The sequence below is a fragment of the Phodopus roborovskii genome, unplaced genomic scaffold (genome assembly GCF_943737965.1).
Source record: "Phodopus roborovskii unplaced genomic scaffold, PHOROB, whole genome shotgun sequence".
In the NCBI taxonomy this organism is placed as follows: Eukaryota; Metazoa; Chordata; class Mammalia; order Rodentia; family Cricetidae; genus Phodopus; species Phodopus roborovskii.
Window position 1 is genome coordinate 18,096,150 of NW_026126558.1, and position 16,278 is coordinate 18,112,427.

The 16,278-nt window shown below is 48.2% G+C and overlaps 1 protein-coding gene across 2 annotated transcripts in view; it reads right to left on the reverse strand.

The window, feature by feature from the left end:
* Positions 1-16,278, reverse strand: part of Vac14 (VAC14 component of PIKFYVE complex) — a 110,972-nt gene that overhangs the window by 22,758 nt on the left and 71,936 nt on the right. For both annotated transcript variants that reach the window (XM_051201857.1, XM_051201858.1), the window contains exon 14: positions 15,856-15,988. In XM_051201857.1, coding sequence (XP_051057814.1) covers positions 15,856-15,988 — 133 coding nt within the window. The remainder of the gene's footprint in view (positions 1-15,855; positions 15,989-16,278) is intronic.

The following is a 16,278-nucleotide window of genomic DNA, read 5'->3' on the forward strand; positions in this document are numbered from 1 at the left end:
GGAAATGGAGTGCTCTCAGATGAAGCACACAGCGGAAGATGCAAGAAATCAATTATCATGCTGCAGGGGTGGGTAGGGTGGGATTTAGGAGAAGCAGGAGGGGCTGGACTGGCGCAGCCACTCAGGCTCCAAGGACAGGCGGAAGGAAGGGGTCTCTGGGACTTGCCAACTGTTAGGGCCAGGCTTCCGACAGAGGTGGGTGGGGGTCTCCTTCAGGAAAGGAGAGGCAGACCTTCATTCATCTGAAAGGAAGGGCTCAGCCCATGGGAGAGGAAGGAAATGGGCTCTCCTCAGGAGAGATGACTGGGTGAAGAAAAGTCTAAATTCAGAGAGACCTGGAGTGAACTGACTGAAGCCAGCATCCCTGAAGAAAGAGTCCCTCACATGAGGGGTGCCACACGCTCTGTGGACCAAAGTTTTAAGCTTAGTTCAGATGGTCTGTTTAAATGCCAAGACACAGAATTGTCTAGAATGCAGCAAGGTTCTTTGTCGAGCAAGCTGCTTGCACCACCGTCCTGCCTTAACCTCTGCTGGTTTGTGACTCTAACAGCAGGGGGTGGCGTGAAAGGCTACAGCTGCTACAATGGGTGACAGTCCCCTCCATTTCTTCCAACTTTCTCCTGGCAGGCTCTGGGCCTCAGAATGCCTTTTGCTTCACTGGAAGTTCTAGAAACATGGAAGGAAGTCAATTATTCATTTCAGGCACAGCCTCACACATACCTACAGCCCATCCTGTGTGCTTCAGGGAGGCTGGCTGTGAGGTGGCAGATTCTTTTGGGGACCTAGACACCCCATACAGGTGGACGGGCTTTTCTGAACCAGCTCTAGCCCTTTAGTGGTGCACTGGGTACTGTAGGGCCACTTGTAAAGCGGCCAGGTGTGTCCCCACCCCACTACTAGGTTCCCTCTCCTTTCAGTCACACAGAGGTACTTTTGTGGCCTCGGGCTCCAGCCTGTGGACTCCTGAGCAGGGTCAGGAGCACCTCTGCTTTCCTACTCCCACTGAGTTCTTACCGACATTTCATGGCTCAGCTTAGACTTTTTTTTTCCTGGATGCCTTCCTGGGCTCTTCCACTCACTGGGCACCCTACCCCCACCCCATCTGCTCCCACAGAGCACCATCATACTGAGATGCTACCGCTTGTGATCATGACTAACCCTGGAGGGCAGGGCTAGCACTGCTCCCTGCAATGGCCACCAGGCTTGACACTGGAGCACACACAGGACAGGCCTGCTTAGTGACCAATGGCTGCTTGGTGCTCTCTGGGTCAGCAGCAGCAGTAGCACCTTACCGGATGTCAGGTAGATTTTCTTAGGCCCTTACAGAGCCGGGGAATGCCTGGGCACTTGATTCTAGCAGTTTCGTTCTCAGACCGAGGGCTCTTGCCTGGCTTGACAGCTGTGGCCTAATTTCCAGGCTCCTTATTTTACCCATTGGTATTTTTCATTACTGATGACACATGGGGGATGGTAAGAGATTGCAGGTGGGGGAAGGGTATGGATGAATGGGAGACATGAATGCTGGGAAGCTGGAGTCAGTAGTCGTCAGGTGGGAAAGACGTGGGGATAGGAATGGGAGTGGGGATGGACCAAATAATTTTTTTCTTTAAATTTACAAAAGGAGTGCCCACCCCCATCACACCCCTTGATTTTCCTCAGTAAGCACTTTCAACAAGGTCACAAATGCACTGGCTCTATAGATTTTTGGCTCCAAACCACATTTTAGGCAGCCTTTAAAAGCCAATCTTGGCACCACTTCACCGAAGCCTGAGGAGAGGGAAAACTAGGGCACTTTCATGCTTTGAGAAAACATCAGATCCAGGTCACAGCTTCCTGGTTTTGTGGAAGCTGCGGGGCACCCTTTCCCATTGGCCCCGAGCTGTACACTCTGTCATCACCATGTACCAGCATTTCCACTGTCAGAGCAGTCACAACACTGGATGGCATTTCTTTCTTGCCACTTGGGTTACTTTGCAGAAGGGCACCACAGTTCAGAGCTACAGTACTGAGGGAATCTGATGCTGCCTCCAGCTAGGTGAGCACTCTTCTCCAAAATGCTGCTGTACACCACACCCTTCTTGGGACTATGGAAGCAGGACTGTGAGGGTCTATTCCAGGCACTACATAAAGGCAGCACCAGTAAGTAGCTACTAACAAACAAGAGCCTCAGCTTCCTGGTTGCGTTAAAGAACCCGGCTGAGGGGTTGGGGGCTCGTGTATAGTGCTTGCTACGCAAGCATGAGAACCCAAGTTTGGATGGTAGCATTCATCTGCAATCACAACACTCCTGCAGGGTGGGATGGGAGATGGAGACAGAAGAATCCCTAGAAGCTCACAGGTCCATGAGCTTGGCTGAAAAAGCAAGGTGGAAAGAAAGAACTTACATCCAAGGTTGACCTCTGACCCCCACATACACCATGGGATGCATGCCCCTGCACACACACAGATTTACAAAAAAAGAATCTAGCTGACCCTTAAGGACCCCCTGGCTGCCGGCTGCCTGAGAATATTGTGGTATCTTCTTCAGTAATGGCCTGGGGGTATCTGGGAGCTCAATGAGGAAAGGGCATAAAACTGGCTCTGCTACCACCAATGCTTCCAGTCTAACAAGTGTAGTGTTGTTAGTGAAGGGCAGGCACTGGCCTTCCCTGTGTGCTGCCCACATCCTCTGGCCACCTTCTCACTGCCTGCTCCAGGGTTGTGCCACTGTGGGGGAGTCCTCTGGGTCACACATACGGTTTTACTCCACTTTGCTTTCCTGGAGGGATGGTGTGCATGGTTGCTGGAGGTAAGAGGAAGTCCCTCCTGCCAGTACCACAGTGGCTCTCACTGGCCTTGCTCCCACTCCCCTGAAACTGGTATCTGAACCCAGATCACAGAGTCTGCTGGGGCTGCATCCACAGTGTCTACTGTTTTAGCTTCTGGTTCCATGAAGACCTCCTCATCTGTGCCCAGGGATGATACACAGCTTCCTGCAGCAGGGTGGACAAAGGTCCCTGCCAGAACTGTAAGATTCTGGTGCTCTCTGGTCATGCTAGTCTAATGAAACTTAAGCCTAGGACAGCTGCTGAAGGCTCTGGTGCTGAGAGGACAGGAGTGAGCCATTCTGCCATGCAGCTGAGACCTGGCAGGAGGAACATGAGCCAGCTGTGAAGACCAGAGAGGGACCCAGTTCTGGGAGGTGGCTCAAACCTTTGTGGCTTTAATAAAAACCAATACCGTCCCTGCTTGTACACTGACATTATTTGATTTTTTTTTTCAGGGTGAGGGGTTATGGTCTTTCTTTGTAGCCATGTTGGTCTTGAGCATGATCCTCTTTCCCAGTCCTGAGTGCTGAGATTACAGGTGTGTGCCTTTATTTAATTAATGTCACTGTGTATGTGTGCATGATGTGTATGTGTGAGAGCATGCACCATGGCATATGTGTGGGACTGGCTTTCAGGGATTGAACTTAGGTCACCATGTTTGCAAATGCCTTTACCTGCCTAGCCATCTTGCTGGCTCTTTTTATCTTTAAAAAACCTTATTTATTATTAGTGTGGTGAGTGTGTGTGTGTGGGGGGGGGCAGGCCTCTGCAAGAGAGAAGGAGGCATTGCATGTGCAGGTTAGAGGGCCAAAGCTGGAAGTGCTATCATACGCCTTTAATCCCAGCACTCCAGAGGCAGAGGCAGGAACATCTCTGAGTTTGAGGACAGCTTTCCAGGATGGCCAGGGTTACAGAGTGAGACTCTATCTCAAAAAAGTGTTAAGGCCCTTGAGCTGAGGCCAAGGGCACAGCAGGGCAGAAAGGAGGACTGGCTCAGCAATATGAACACCCACCCAGCTCCTGAGCCTCCTTGGCTGCTATTACAAGAGCATGGCGGCTACTCCTGCCACAGCACAATCACAATGCCTGCTCTTTGCTACTTCTCATTTAATCCTCACAAGTAGCTTTTCATCTAAGAAAACCACATTAAAGTCAGGCAAGGTGGTGCATGCCTATAATTCTAACACTTGGAAGGTGCAGGCAGAAGACCAGAAATTCAAGGTCAGCCTTGGCTACATAGGAAATTCGAGGCCAGCCTGGGCTGCCTAAGACTTTGCCTCTAAAAACTCAAAACAAACCAACTAACCAAATTAAATGGATTTAAAAGCTGGGCATGGCAGCATGCACCTGTAATACCAATGCTGGGGGCTGGGACGGGTGTGTGTGTGTGTGCAGAGACAACAGTAGGATCCCTGTGGCTTGGTGGGCAGCCAGTCTATACAACTGGTAAGAGTCTGATTCCTTGAGAGATCCTCTCTCAATCAACCAACCAATCAATCAAAATTGGAGAATAAAAGACACTTGAGGTTGATCTCTGGTTTCCATTTACGTAGTATGTACACCCACACCTATGTGTACACATGTGAACATGTACAGAAAAAACAAATTCAGGGTTGGGAGAATAGCTTAGTGGAAAAGCACATAGGATATGAAATGTCCCAAGTTCAATTCCTAGCATGGCCAGAACTGTACAGAAAGAACAGTTTTCAGAAAGGTAGCCATGTGTTCCAGACTTCCAGCATCTTCCAGTAAGGTGCTCCTTTTCCTTGGAGATCTACTCTGTGAGGGACTGGTTAGGCTGCTCCCCCTAGAACCCCACAGCCCACTCCTGCCACTGTTTACACCAGTCAGGGGGTTCACTCCCCTAGACCATGGCCTTTTGAAACATGATGTGGTGGCCATGTCTATGACTCAAAAGACCCAATCAAGGCTGATCAGGTGTTCTCCAGGTCCTTGACGTGAGCAAAGAAATAATGCCTGTGGGTTTCAGGTGATAGAGCTCTGTGTCCAGCTTACAGGGAATGCCTCACAAGTATAAGCTGGAAAGGGGCAGCTCTATTTGGGACAGTCCTAGGAGCCTCTCAACCCCCCATGAAAGCATACAAATCATTAAACATGCCAAATATAAAGGAAAGCTCATCACCTAGATATTAAAAGTGATAAGGGATACCATGGAATGAGTGATCACAGTGCATGCATGGGGAAAAGCTCGGAGTCAGAGCACATAAAGACCTTTCCATAAGTCAATAAAGAAAACACTGAGAACCAATGGGAAAGTGACATGAGCAGGCTCACCACAGGAGGACATCCAGAAGGCAAATAAGCTATGGGAAGTTGTTCAACTCCATCAGTCCTTAGGACAATGTGATTAAGAGTAAAAATGTACCAGAATGGTTAGAATCAAAGACATGATAATGACTACCGTATTGATGGGAGAGAAGTGGGTGCAAACCTACTTATTATAAGAATGTGTGTATTTATGTGTGTGGGTATGTATGCATGTACGTATGATATATATGTACCCCTCCAAACAAACAAGGTCATACATTCACAGCAGCATTATTCAGAATCACACTGACTGAAAAGAAACTATAAGCCCATCAGTATTAGAAAAGATGATAAATTATGGCATTTTCATACATTGGAAGACTCTATGGAAAATTGAATGACTGACAACAGCCAACACAAGAATTGCACAATCCCAGTATGATCAAGAGAAGCCAGGCTTTAGAAGAGAACACAAACTAAATGATGTTCAGAACCTCCAGGAAGTTGGAAGGGGCTACTTGGGAAAGGGTAGGGAGGCAGATATTGTAAAACACATGAAGGGACTGGTCAGTGCTAGAGAGCTCTATTTCTCATATGAACGGGACAACTAGTGAAAATTAGCTGACCCACAATACACTCATGATTTATGCACTTTTTTTTTGTGTTTGAGACAGGGGCCCTCTATGTAGCCCAGGCTGACCTTGAACTCATGAAGTATTAGATCACAGGCATATGCCACATGGCTGGCTCCTGTACTTTCAGGAGCATATTTTTCTTAAAATGTAGACTCACAAAGGTATCACAGCAGAGGGAGGGAAGGCTGTTATACAGGCAGAAGAGGGAAGAAAGACTAATCCACACAACTGAGGCAAAAATGTGATTAAGAAAGGGTTAAAAAAAGGGTCAAGAAATAGCAAAATCAAGCTAAAATCAAGTTGGACTTTCTTGGCCCAGGATAGAATCTCCAAATCATATTCTTTGGGGCAGCAAGAAGGGCTGGGGATTCTCATGACCAGTCAGTCAGGCATACAGTGGTATAGTGTAAGAAGAACCTGCCTGAGGCCTCGAACTTGCTGATGATAGGGCTGAAGGTAAAGCATACACAAATGTGTATGGAAGTTGGGGTGTGGCTGTGGCTGGGTTCTGGGTGTGGAGAATGATAAAAACTTTGCTCTTGAAAAAGCAGTATCTGGAAGACAAGAGTGAGAATCCAGGCTCAGAACACACTTCACATGTAACTGATGGGTTACAAAAACCGTAAGAGCTGACCAGACTCCCCTTGAATCTACTGCAGTGTGGCTTTGAAACAAGAGGGGCCAATGTGGAGGACTCAAGCAACCATGATAAGCCAGGGGAAAATGACCTGGGAGGAAGGCATGAGATGTGTGCCCTTGAGCAACAGTCAGATTCTGACCAAGACAAACACTGTCAAAATGCCAGGGAGGTCCAAGGAAACTAGCCTGGCTCACCAGAGATGGAGTGGGGTGGGACAGTGTGGAGGGCCAGAGGACCTAGGACAGACTGAAGGTAGTCATGTCAGGAGGGGTCTCTAAGTGGACTACTCAATGGGCTGACAAAAGGGGGTGCTACAAGGGCAGAGAGTACAACTGCTTCTGAATGAGAGTTAAGATCCTCACAGGATCCTGGTGGAGTTCAGCACCATGGTTCCCTCAGGCCAGGCATGCCAAAGGTGACTCGCTGTCAGTCATTCTCCAGAGAAGCATCCTGCTCTGTGGAAAGGGGAGATGGTCTAGCTGATACTGAGTCTGGCCCTGGTGTGGAAATTGGGACACATGGGCTTTCAGGTCTAGACAGCCACTGCACTTCTCAGGGAAGGACAACATGAACTTTCTGGGTTTCTCCAGGTGTGCCTTTTGGGCTCTGTAGGCTGGATGAAGTCCCTGGTGGGAGCAAAGGCTCACAGGGTCTTTGAGCCTGGCTGCTCACTTTCCTGACAATCACTTTCCCTTTCTTATACACAAGTTCCCATGGCTAGGGACAAACCTCAGCTCTGGGATCCATACTCCTGAAGATCATATCCCAAGCCTAAGAATGAAGGAGGTGGGGTAAGTGCTCTACTGTTATAGAGACAGACAGACACTCACGCATGCACACACACACACACACACACACACACACACACACACACACACACACACACACACACCAAAAAACAAAAAAAACAACCACAATGATGATGACAAGTGACCAAAAGCCTACAATCACCTCCTGAAGGGCTGAGGCAATCAGCTTTATAGAAAGTTCCATTGTCCACTTCTGATACTAAGGGCTTATTTGGTGAACCTTCCCAGCTGCATTATGAAGAGGTACTTGGCCTAATCTTCCCTGCTGACTGCCTTCAGTGGTCACTGAGGCAGGTTTGGCACCCCAGTTCCCCAGCCAAGCCTCTCAAATGGTTATCACCCATGCTCCAAGATGAGGTGTCTCCTTTTCTGCAATCGGCAGCTGGTCTACAGGCCTTTCACACATGCATGAGAGAAACCCTTCTAAAGTCAGGGCCCAGGGTGTAGGGGGCTCTGTGACATCCCTGTGTGCTAACAGCAATCATGAGAGGGACAGGAAGGGAGAGCCTCATAAGGGTCTATCTCAAAGTCAGTCCCAGGAAATGTGTGCTGACCTAATAGCAGGAAAAAAGGGAGGCTTCCTAAGGAACGCACCATACAATGCATGGACAGGATGCATCCAGAGCTGTCTTTCCAGGAGTTTTCAAGCACTTGGAAACTAAGGACCCCACTTGTCTGTCCTGGCTCTTATGCAGGGGATGGCAAGAGTATACAACATGACTTCCAGGGGCCAATTCCAATACTATTTTTTTTTTTTTTTTTTTTTTTTAAGATTCTACACTAGGACACACTTTTTGTTGCTTGGTAATTCATCAAGCTGTCTGACTTACCAATGTCAAAACTTCGTAAGTTTCCTGGCACACTTAGGTAAAGTCTAAACAGATCCAGAGAGTTTTGTAAGTCCATCTGGAAACAAGTTCACAAGCTTCAGACTGAAATTCCTTATCAAGTTTTCAGCTCCTGAAAACCACTCTTTATAATCACCCTCAGTGCTGCCAGCTGCCTGGGCTATGAGGCTTCAGGTGTATGGACTATCAAGTAGGCACTGTGTGGGAGGCTGGATGGGGCCAAGCAGGTACCACATCTCTGCGGTGTGGAGCCCGCACATCCATGGAGGGGCTCTAAGCTGACCAAATTTCCCACCAATCTGCTGCTTAGTCTTCCCCTCTGCCAGGGCCTCCTGGAAACTGACACTTAGCTGGCTTAGAGGGGAGCTTGGCAATTTGAACTGTGGTAACAAGGGTCACCCTAAAGGATACAGGGCTTCCTTCTGCCTGCTCACCTGTGGTCTTTAACTTCTGCACACACAGCCTTGCTCAGAGCATGTGGGAATGCTCCCTCTGGCCAGTGCTCTGCTCCTTCCCACAGGCCCCAGGAGGAAGGACCTAATCAATCCCAGCCTGGCCTAACAAGGCCCATCACATGTGGTTTCCATTTTCCAGAAGAAAAGACAGCTCTCTCACAGGGAGTACTGGTGGGTATGCCCGGTGTGGGGACTGCTTGGAGGAACAGGATGGCCCCAGCTCCAGGCAGTTTCTAGGCTGGGCTGCTTGCTAGTTACTTGTCCTGGCTCAAGGAATCTGCATGTTGTTCCCTCTGAGGCATCTTTTTACTTTTGTATGTCAGACTGGACTCCTGGGCCTGTGTGCCACTTCCACTGTCACAGAATTGTCTCCTGTTAAATCTGGGTTTGAGGGCTGGTTATGCAAAGTGGATTCTGCTCAACACTCCTCTTTGCTGTTTTGAGTTGAAACAAAAACATCACTTCGCCCGGCCCCTGCCCCAGAGTTGGGTGGGGGTGGGACAAACGGGGAAAGCTCTAGAATTGTTCTACAAGGAGCTGGGCAGACTTTAATTAAAGCTGGCAAGAAGAGAAGCTTCTCCTGAGCAGGGTGTCAGACGTTACGAGGGTTCCTCCAGTTTTGTTCAGTGTCCTGTCTCTTTCCCTTGCAATCCCAGTGGGAGGGTCAGGATCCTGTCTTGCAGGCAGATTCAGATTGGTGTGTGTTTGCTGTGGCAATTTATTTTTGTTTTGAGCAAATGACGGCAATCCATTAAAGGACAACAGGAAGAGCGCTGATTGACGCCTCTTAGACCACTCTTGGAAGCGGGTCCAGGGGCCAAGCAAAATTTTTTTTTTTTTAATGCCAGTTTAACTAGGACAGTGGGTCTTGACACTGTCAAGCATAGTACAATGAGCTTTTGGGGTCCTGGTTCATGACCCCAACAGATGAGGTAGCAACTACAAAGACACACAGGCTGAAGGGGAGGATGTCTCTAAAAAAAGGGGCTCCAGAGACTGGGGTAATACTTGGAGGATCCTGAGGGTACGAGGGAATTGGGCTTGGGGGGGGGGATATTAACCCTCATGAGTTGCTTAGTGGAATTTCCAAGTTAAGGAATCAAAGGGTGGCTTCTCCTGATACCCTCCTCTCTCGTGTCTGCCCAGCTCTACCACCTACTTCAGTGGCCAATCAACTCCTCTCCTCTTCATGACACAAGGGCTCATATGCAAACCCAGGGTGCTAGGGGAGGCAGTATTAATTAGTAAGAGCTTGTGTTTGGGATTGTTTGGGAGGGGCTGCCATGCCTATCAGCATAGGGTGAGGAGAGAAGAACAAGAATGAGGCCTCAGGATGGGTGTCTTGGAAGGAAGGCTCATGACTGTGTTCCTTTCCTACTTGGGTCCTGGAATGTCCTTTCTGGATACCCGCCTCATCCAAAGAGCGCCCTTGTCCCTGGGCGGGTGCTTGAGATTTATCTACCATCAACTGGGCAGTCGAGCTGCAGGCCTTGCATTCACAGCACAGTGGCTTGTTAAAAATGAAAGCATTCTCTGGCAAGTGCTCTTTGCAAGGCAGCAGGGAGGAAGAGGAGGGGAAAACTCACAGTTGATGGAGCCAAAGCAGGCTGGCCAGAGGCCCTGTTGGCAGGCAGAGTGGAGTGTCTTCAGACTCGCTACTTCCCAGCACAGAAGCGGGCTTGTAAAGATCACAGCTGTTGGGTTACGCCAGAGTTCATATCACAGCTTATCAAAGAGGCTAGCTTTTCTCCCTCCTTTCCTTTTCTCCTGTGTATAAGTGGGGTGGTTCACAGGCAGACAAGGCCTGGATTTGTTCAGCTAGCATTAGCATGGAGGGTGGGAAGAAGCTGGAGGAGGGCAATGCACACCAACACCTACTTCAGGCAGAGTTGGTTTAGTGGGGCCGGGTTGGGCGCTGGTGGGTGCTTGGCCACTGGGGCAGCAAAGCTAGCTTTTAGGACATAAGGTTTAAATATCCTTTTCTCCCATGAAGCTTGTTCCTGTTCTCCACAGACCACCAGGCAAAGGGGCTGGAGAACAGTTTTCCTTCATCAAACATCAGTACTGGGGCTGGAACCTACTCGAGAATGGCTAGACAGGCACCATTAACATTTGTGTTTCATGGGTAAAGCAGGAAGGATTTGGAGGTATATCACATATTTACAAAGGTTACAACTGAGAGGAATTGGGATTTGAACCTGTGCTAACAGGCTAGTTTTTATGTCAACTTAACACAAACTAGAGTCATCTGAAAAAGGGAACTCAATGGAGAAAATGCCTCTCTGAGACTGGGCTGGGCTGGAGAGATGGCTCAGCCATTAAAGGCTAGGCTCATAACCAAAAATATAAGACTGGGCTGTAGGCAAGCCTGTAGAGCATTTTCTTAATTAGTGATTGATGTGGGAGGGCCAAGTCTATTGTGGGTGGGGCCACCTCAGGGCAGATGATCCTGAGTTCTATAAGAATGCAGGCTGAGCAAGCCTTCAAGGAGTAAGCCAGTAAGTGGTAATCTACCACAGCCTCTGCATCAGCTCCTGCCTTCAGATTCCTGCCCTGTTTGAGTTCCTGCTGACTGCCTTTAATGATGAACTGTAATGTAGAAGTGAAAGACAAATAAACTCTCTCCTCCCTAGTTGCTTTTGGTTATGGTGTTTCATCACAGTAATAGTAACCCTAACTAAGATGGAATCTAAGCCTTCCTCCAAGTGCCACACACTTCTCTTAGGCTTTGAGGGTGTGTGGACAAGTTTGGGGTATCCTACTCCATGTGTGCCATCTTCCTCCAACTGTGGGCTGGGCCTCAACTTCTCTGTACCCAAACCAAGGGAAGGGCTTAGACCTAAGTTAGGGCTTGTGATGCTGGCTGAAAGATGAGGGCTTGGCACCACTGGCTCCTTCAATCTCAATTCATAATCTAAATGACTATGTTCACAAGGTAAGGAGCTGGGTGGACACAGAAGCCAGGCTGGAATTCTGGTCTTCCATCCCTGCCTCTGGTCCCACATCAAGCTGCATTCTGGAAACAATGTGGGGTGAGGAGACTGAAGGTAATTCTCTCTCAGTGCTGAGAGCCCACTAGACATTTGTTTTTAGAAGCTCTGGTTGCCTCTGTCTTCCTACAAATGGCAGCTGCCCTGGGCCCTAAACAAACCACTGCACAAATACTGGCTTCTAAATTGTTCAGAGGAAAACCTTTTCTCTTGATCAGTGTGTGGAATCAGGGGCCAAGAGGAACAACTGCACAGCTGAAGGAGGCGGTTGAGAAACCATCACTGTCTTCCTCATCAGCCCTGTGGTTCCATTAGTGTGTGCCATTAGCAAGCCCTTTCTGTTGTTCTTTTTTTGGCATGAGGAGGCCAGAGGTCAACACCCAGTGTCTTTCCTTGAGTGCTCTCCACATTTACTCTCACTGAACCTGAACCTCAATCAGTTAGGCTAATCCAGACAGCCAGAGAGGTTCAGGGATCTATCTATCCCCACATCAAACACAGGAGTTATAGACACACACTGCTATGCCCTGCTTTTTATATGGCCTATGGGGATATAAACTGAAGCTCTGGTGTTTGAGTAGCATTTACTTAACTGTCTGAGCCAGTGGAGCTCAGGCTTGTTTAGGTCACTATGTAGCCTAGGCTGGCCTTGAACTCACAGCAATCTTCTTACCTCAGCTTCCCCAGTCCTGGGATAACAGCTGTGAATCACAGTACCCAGTTTTAATATGTTCTCCCTTTAAAGCTATCAGCAGAAAAAAATTATATAAACCGAAGATGCAGGATGGCTGCCAACCACTCCACCTCATTGAAGGCCTTAATCTCTTGCGCAGGGAGGGAGTTGCAGGTCTGTGTGCCCTCAGAGTCCACCCTGGGTGTCTGAGACAGTGACCAGGGGACTGGTACAGGTTTCGTGGCATGGTGGCAGAAAGCTGGATGGCTAGAGCAAAGGACTGTTGTGAAGGATTGTTGTGCCAATACCCAGGGATGAGACCCTCTGTGGCTGTGCTGGGTGGGGTGAGGCCTGGAGGCTGGCCTGGATGACCTCTCAGAGCCCAGCACAGTTATGGAGGGCATTGAACTCTGAGCAGCAAATGATTGCTATGTTGGATATTCTGAGTCCTCAGAGGACAAGGAGAAATGACCCATGGCCCTGCTCTTGAGCCCTTTGAGGAGCTGGGACCATAGTCCTGGCCCCGGGTTCCTTAGCATGCATATGTTTAGGAGTCCTTGAGGTTCCGAACTCTTGTCAGCTATGCTGGAGGGACAGCATAGTGGGTGATTAGCGTGAGGAATGTGCAGCCCAACTCCAAACAATCCTAGTTGGCACACAGCTTCTTAAGAACACTTTCCCTTAAGCAAAAATGAGAATTCTTATTCCTAGGCACAAGGAGGCCAGCAAAGTTTTACTGACCTCAAGTCTGTAAACAGAAACATGGTAGTGGCTTGACTATCAGCTTCATGGAGTCACAGGTAGGGAGGAGGCCCAAGCATGTCCATATGCCACCTCCATTTCTGCTCTGTGCAGTCTAGAGATGCTGGGTACCATCTTAAGCCCCACCTCAAGACCTCAGTCTGCAGCTAGGAAGGCATGGAAAACCCAGGATAGCCCTGTCCTGCAGAGACCAAACTAGCTACTCCTACCTTTTCCAAAGCCCTCTCTCTACTGGCTCCCTGTTTTTACCAGATGAGGACTGCTCATCAAGAGTGCTGACACCTCTGCAGTCTGGAAAACCACATGAAGTTAACTGTCACTCATGTGAGAACACTGCTGTTCTGATGTGTGTAGGTCCCTGGTGTTATATTTCATGTCTGCTTCAATCTCTTAAGGAACTGTCCAATTCCATGGGGGGGGGGACCCAATAGTTGTCATAGAATATTATTTTAAGATGTATATGTTTTATTTGTTTATGCTGTGGAACATTTATTTAATGATGCAGAGATGTGTTGCATTCTTTTATGTTGCATTTGTTTAACTCTGTGAAGCTGTGTTACTTTGCCTGTCTAAAATACCTGATTGGTCTTATAAAGAACTGAATGCCACAGCAAGGCAGGAGAAAGGATAGGAGGGGCTGGCAGGCAGAGAGAATAAATAGAATGAGAAAAACAGGGACCAGGAAGCAAGAGAGATCAAGGAACAAGAAAACAAGAAGAGGAGGACCCTAGGGGCCATCCACCTACCCAACTAGCCTCAAAGTAAGAGTGAATGAATGTGAGATATACAGAAGAAAAAGAAAAAGCCCAGAGGCAAAAGGTAGATGGGATAATTTAAGAAAAGCTGGGCTAGACACAAGCCAAGCTAAGGCCAGGCATTAATCATTAAGAATAAGTCTCCGTGTGTGAATTATTTGGGAGCTTGGTGGCGGGCCCCCAAAGAGTAAAGAGTAAAAACAATCAACTACATTTTGGCATTCCAATGTGGGGCTAGAGTAAAAACAAAACAAACAAACAAACAAACAAAAAAAACAATACATAGTGTTTGTAGTGGTATCATGCACTCAGGAAGTACGCTCTTGACACTTCAGCCATTTCTAGATTAACAGTGGTTCTCAACTGGTACATTCTTGGGGCTCAAGCACACTGAGCAGATGCTCTACATCTGAGCTACCTGTCCAGTCTCTGAACATTTTTGATTGTCCAAAGTAGGTGGGGGCAGGCGCCACTTGAACCTGGTGGTTAGAGGTTGGGGATGCTGTGTAAATACCCTTCAACTCCACCACAAAGAATTACCTGGATTCAAATGCCCACAGTACTGAGGGCTGATAACCTCTCCAGACCACAAGGACATCCTTTTGGGAGTTCAGACATCAGAAGCCCCTTCCTCCTGCTGCGGTCCCTATTCCTTCTGTTCTTTCTCATGACTCAGTCCTTTGGCCTAGTTCCCAGGGTGTCTTCAACTCTATTCTCTGACCTTAATCTAGCCTGTGTTTTTCTCCACCTTGCAGACAGGCCTTTCCATCAAGTTCTCTCTTCTCCCCTTCCCTGTCTTGTCCCCATCTCCTGAGCTTACTCTGTGGCTGAGCAGGCTTCAGCATCAACTCTCAGATCTTCAGGCTTCATCTTCCCTCACTGCGCCTCCCAGCTTCTCTTACCTCTACTTCCTTCCACCTTTCTGGTCCTTCTCAGCCTCCTCTTCTGGCTTCTCCCTTTGCCCAACCAGTGTCTGTGAAGCTTCTTTGGGTTCAACCTCAGACTCCTTCCCTTATTCTGTTCCTTTTATTCCCTAAAAGTGAAAACTCTACAGGGCAGAAACAACTAGAACCATACTTTGCACAGGACTGTTGACTGAGTGACTACACCATCCATTTCCAGATTTGCAACTTAGAGCCAGGTCTCTCTTTGATGCATCAAACTGCTGCTTTGACATTTTACTTTTGATGTTCTCAAAGCAATTCAAACTCAAGCATGTGGCTGTCTTCATTCTGATACTCTCAGGGCTTGGGCCTGCACGCTATTGTGACACTTCCCCTTGTCCCTCCTGCACTTCATCCCCAATCAACACTGCTGCCCATGGTCTTGACAGTCAGCCAGTCTCATCTAGACCACAACATCCCAGTTGTCTATCCATCTTGGCCCTTCTAACTCACTCTTCCAACATGACAACCTTTCAGACCAGAAATCTGGTCCCATCACTCCCCATCATGTAGCTTCTTACTGACCTCTAAGTTAAGAACACACTTAACTGGGTTCTTTGTGCCAGAGCCCAGAGCTAAGACACCTTCTATGGCTGTGTTGGGTGGAGTGAGGCCTGGTCTGGAGGCTGGCCTTGAGGCCCTCTCAGACAGAACTCAGCATAGTTCTTGAGGGGACCGAGGCCACAGAGGACAAGTTGAGGATCTTTGAGCTCCACTCAACTTGGTGTTCAGGTTCACAGAGAAATAAACTCTTCATGTGCATTCCTGCCATCCAGTTGTCTGTGTAAACTGGGGCTCTGCTTGGGTACCCAACTTTTCCACCCTTGCGGCCATACAATACAGTCTGCTCTCCAAGCACCCTCAGCCACATTAAGAACCCCACCACCCTGAGGTTTTGATTCTACTGGTCAAGAACGAGGTCTTGGATCATTCTGGAAGTCTGCAGGAAATTTTGTTCTTGATCTAGCTTCCATTTAGCCTGAAAGTGACACTGGATACTCTTCTGGTGACACTGTGTCATGTTCTCTCTGGCTCACTTACTTTCTTCCTCAAAAGAACAATGGTGGCATTTATGGAGAGGGTATTCTATCAAAAGGGAAAACACTCAGTTTTTAAAGAACTGCCAAGGACTACCTGCTTCATGTTGGTAGCACCACACTCTAGTAAGAGATTTTTTCTGAGGACAATGCAGGAAAAGGAAAAGGGACAGAAGAAAGAAAGAAAAGCGCATGCTGTGAAAGATTCAAAGCTGAGGCAGATAGGGCTGACCTGATGATGAATGGGCCTCTGGCCTCCAGGAGCTTCCGTTCACTGCTGAATGTCTGTAGAAGGTTGATCATGAACTTGTGAAAGTAGCAGTTCATGGTGGGAGTGGAAGGAGAGCATTCTAAGCCTTTGGTACCTGCAGAGAAAGGAATAGAGTCAAGGTTTATTCTGATTGTGTGTCTACTGGGTGATGAGACAGAATGCAATTGTAAGTGCCACAAATGTATGTGTAAAAAGATGAGCGAAAAATCTCCAATCAAGGGCCACAGACTGGAAGCAAGGACTATACGAATATGTATGAGCAGATACGATTTACTGGTTCACTCCTCCATCTAATCCCATAGCACTCAGTGAACATCTCATGGGTAAGACTTCCATTAGGTGCTACAATAAAAACCAAACAGGACCCGATGGATGGCTTTGTGG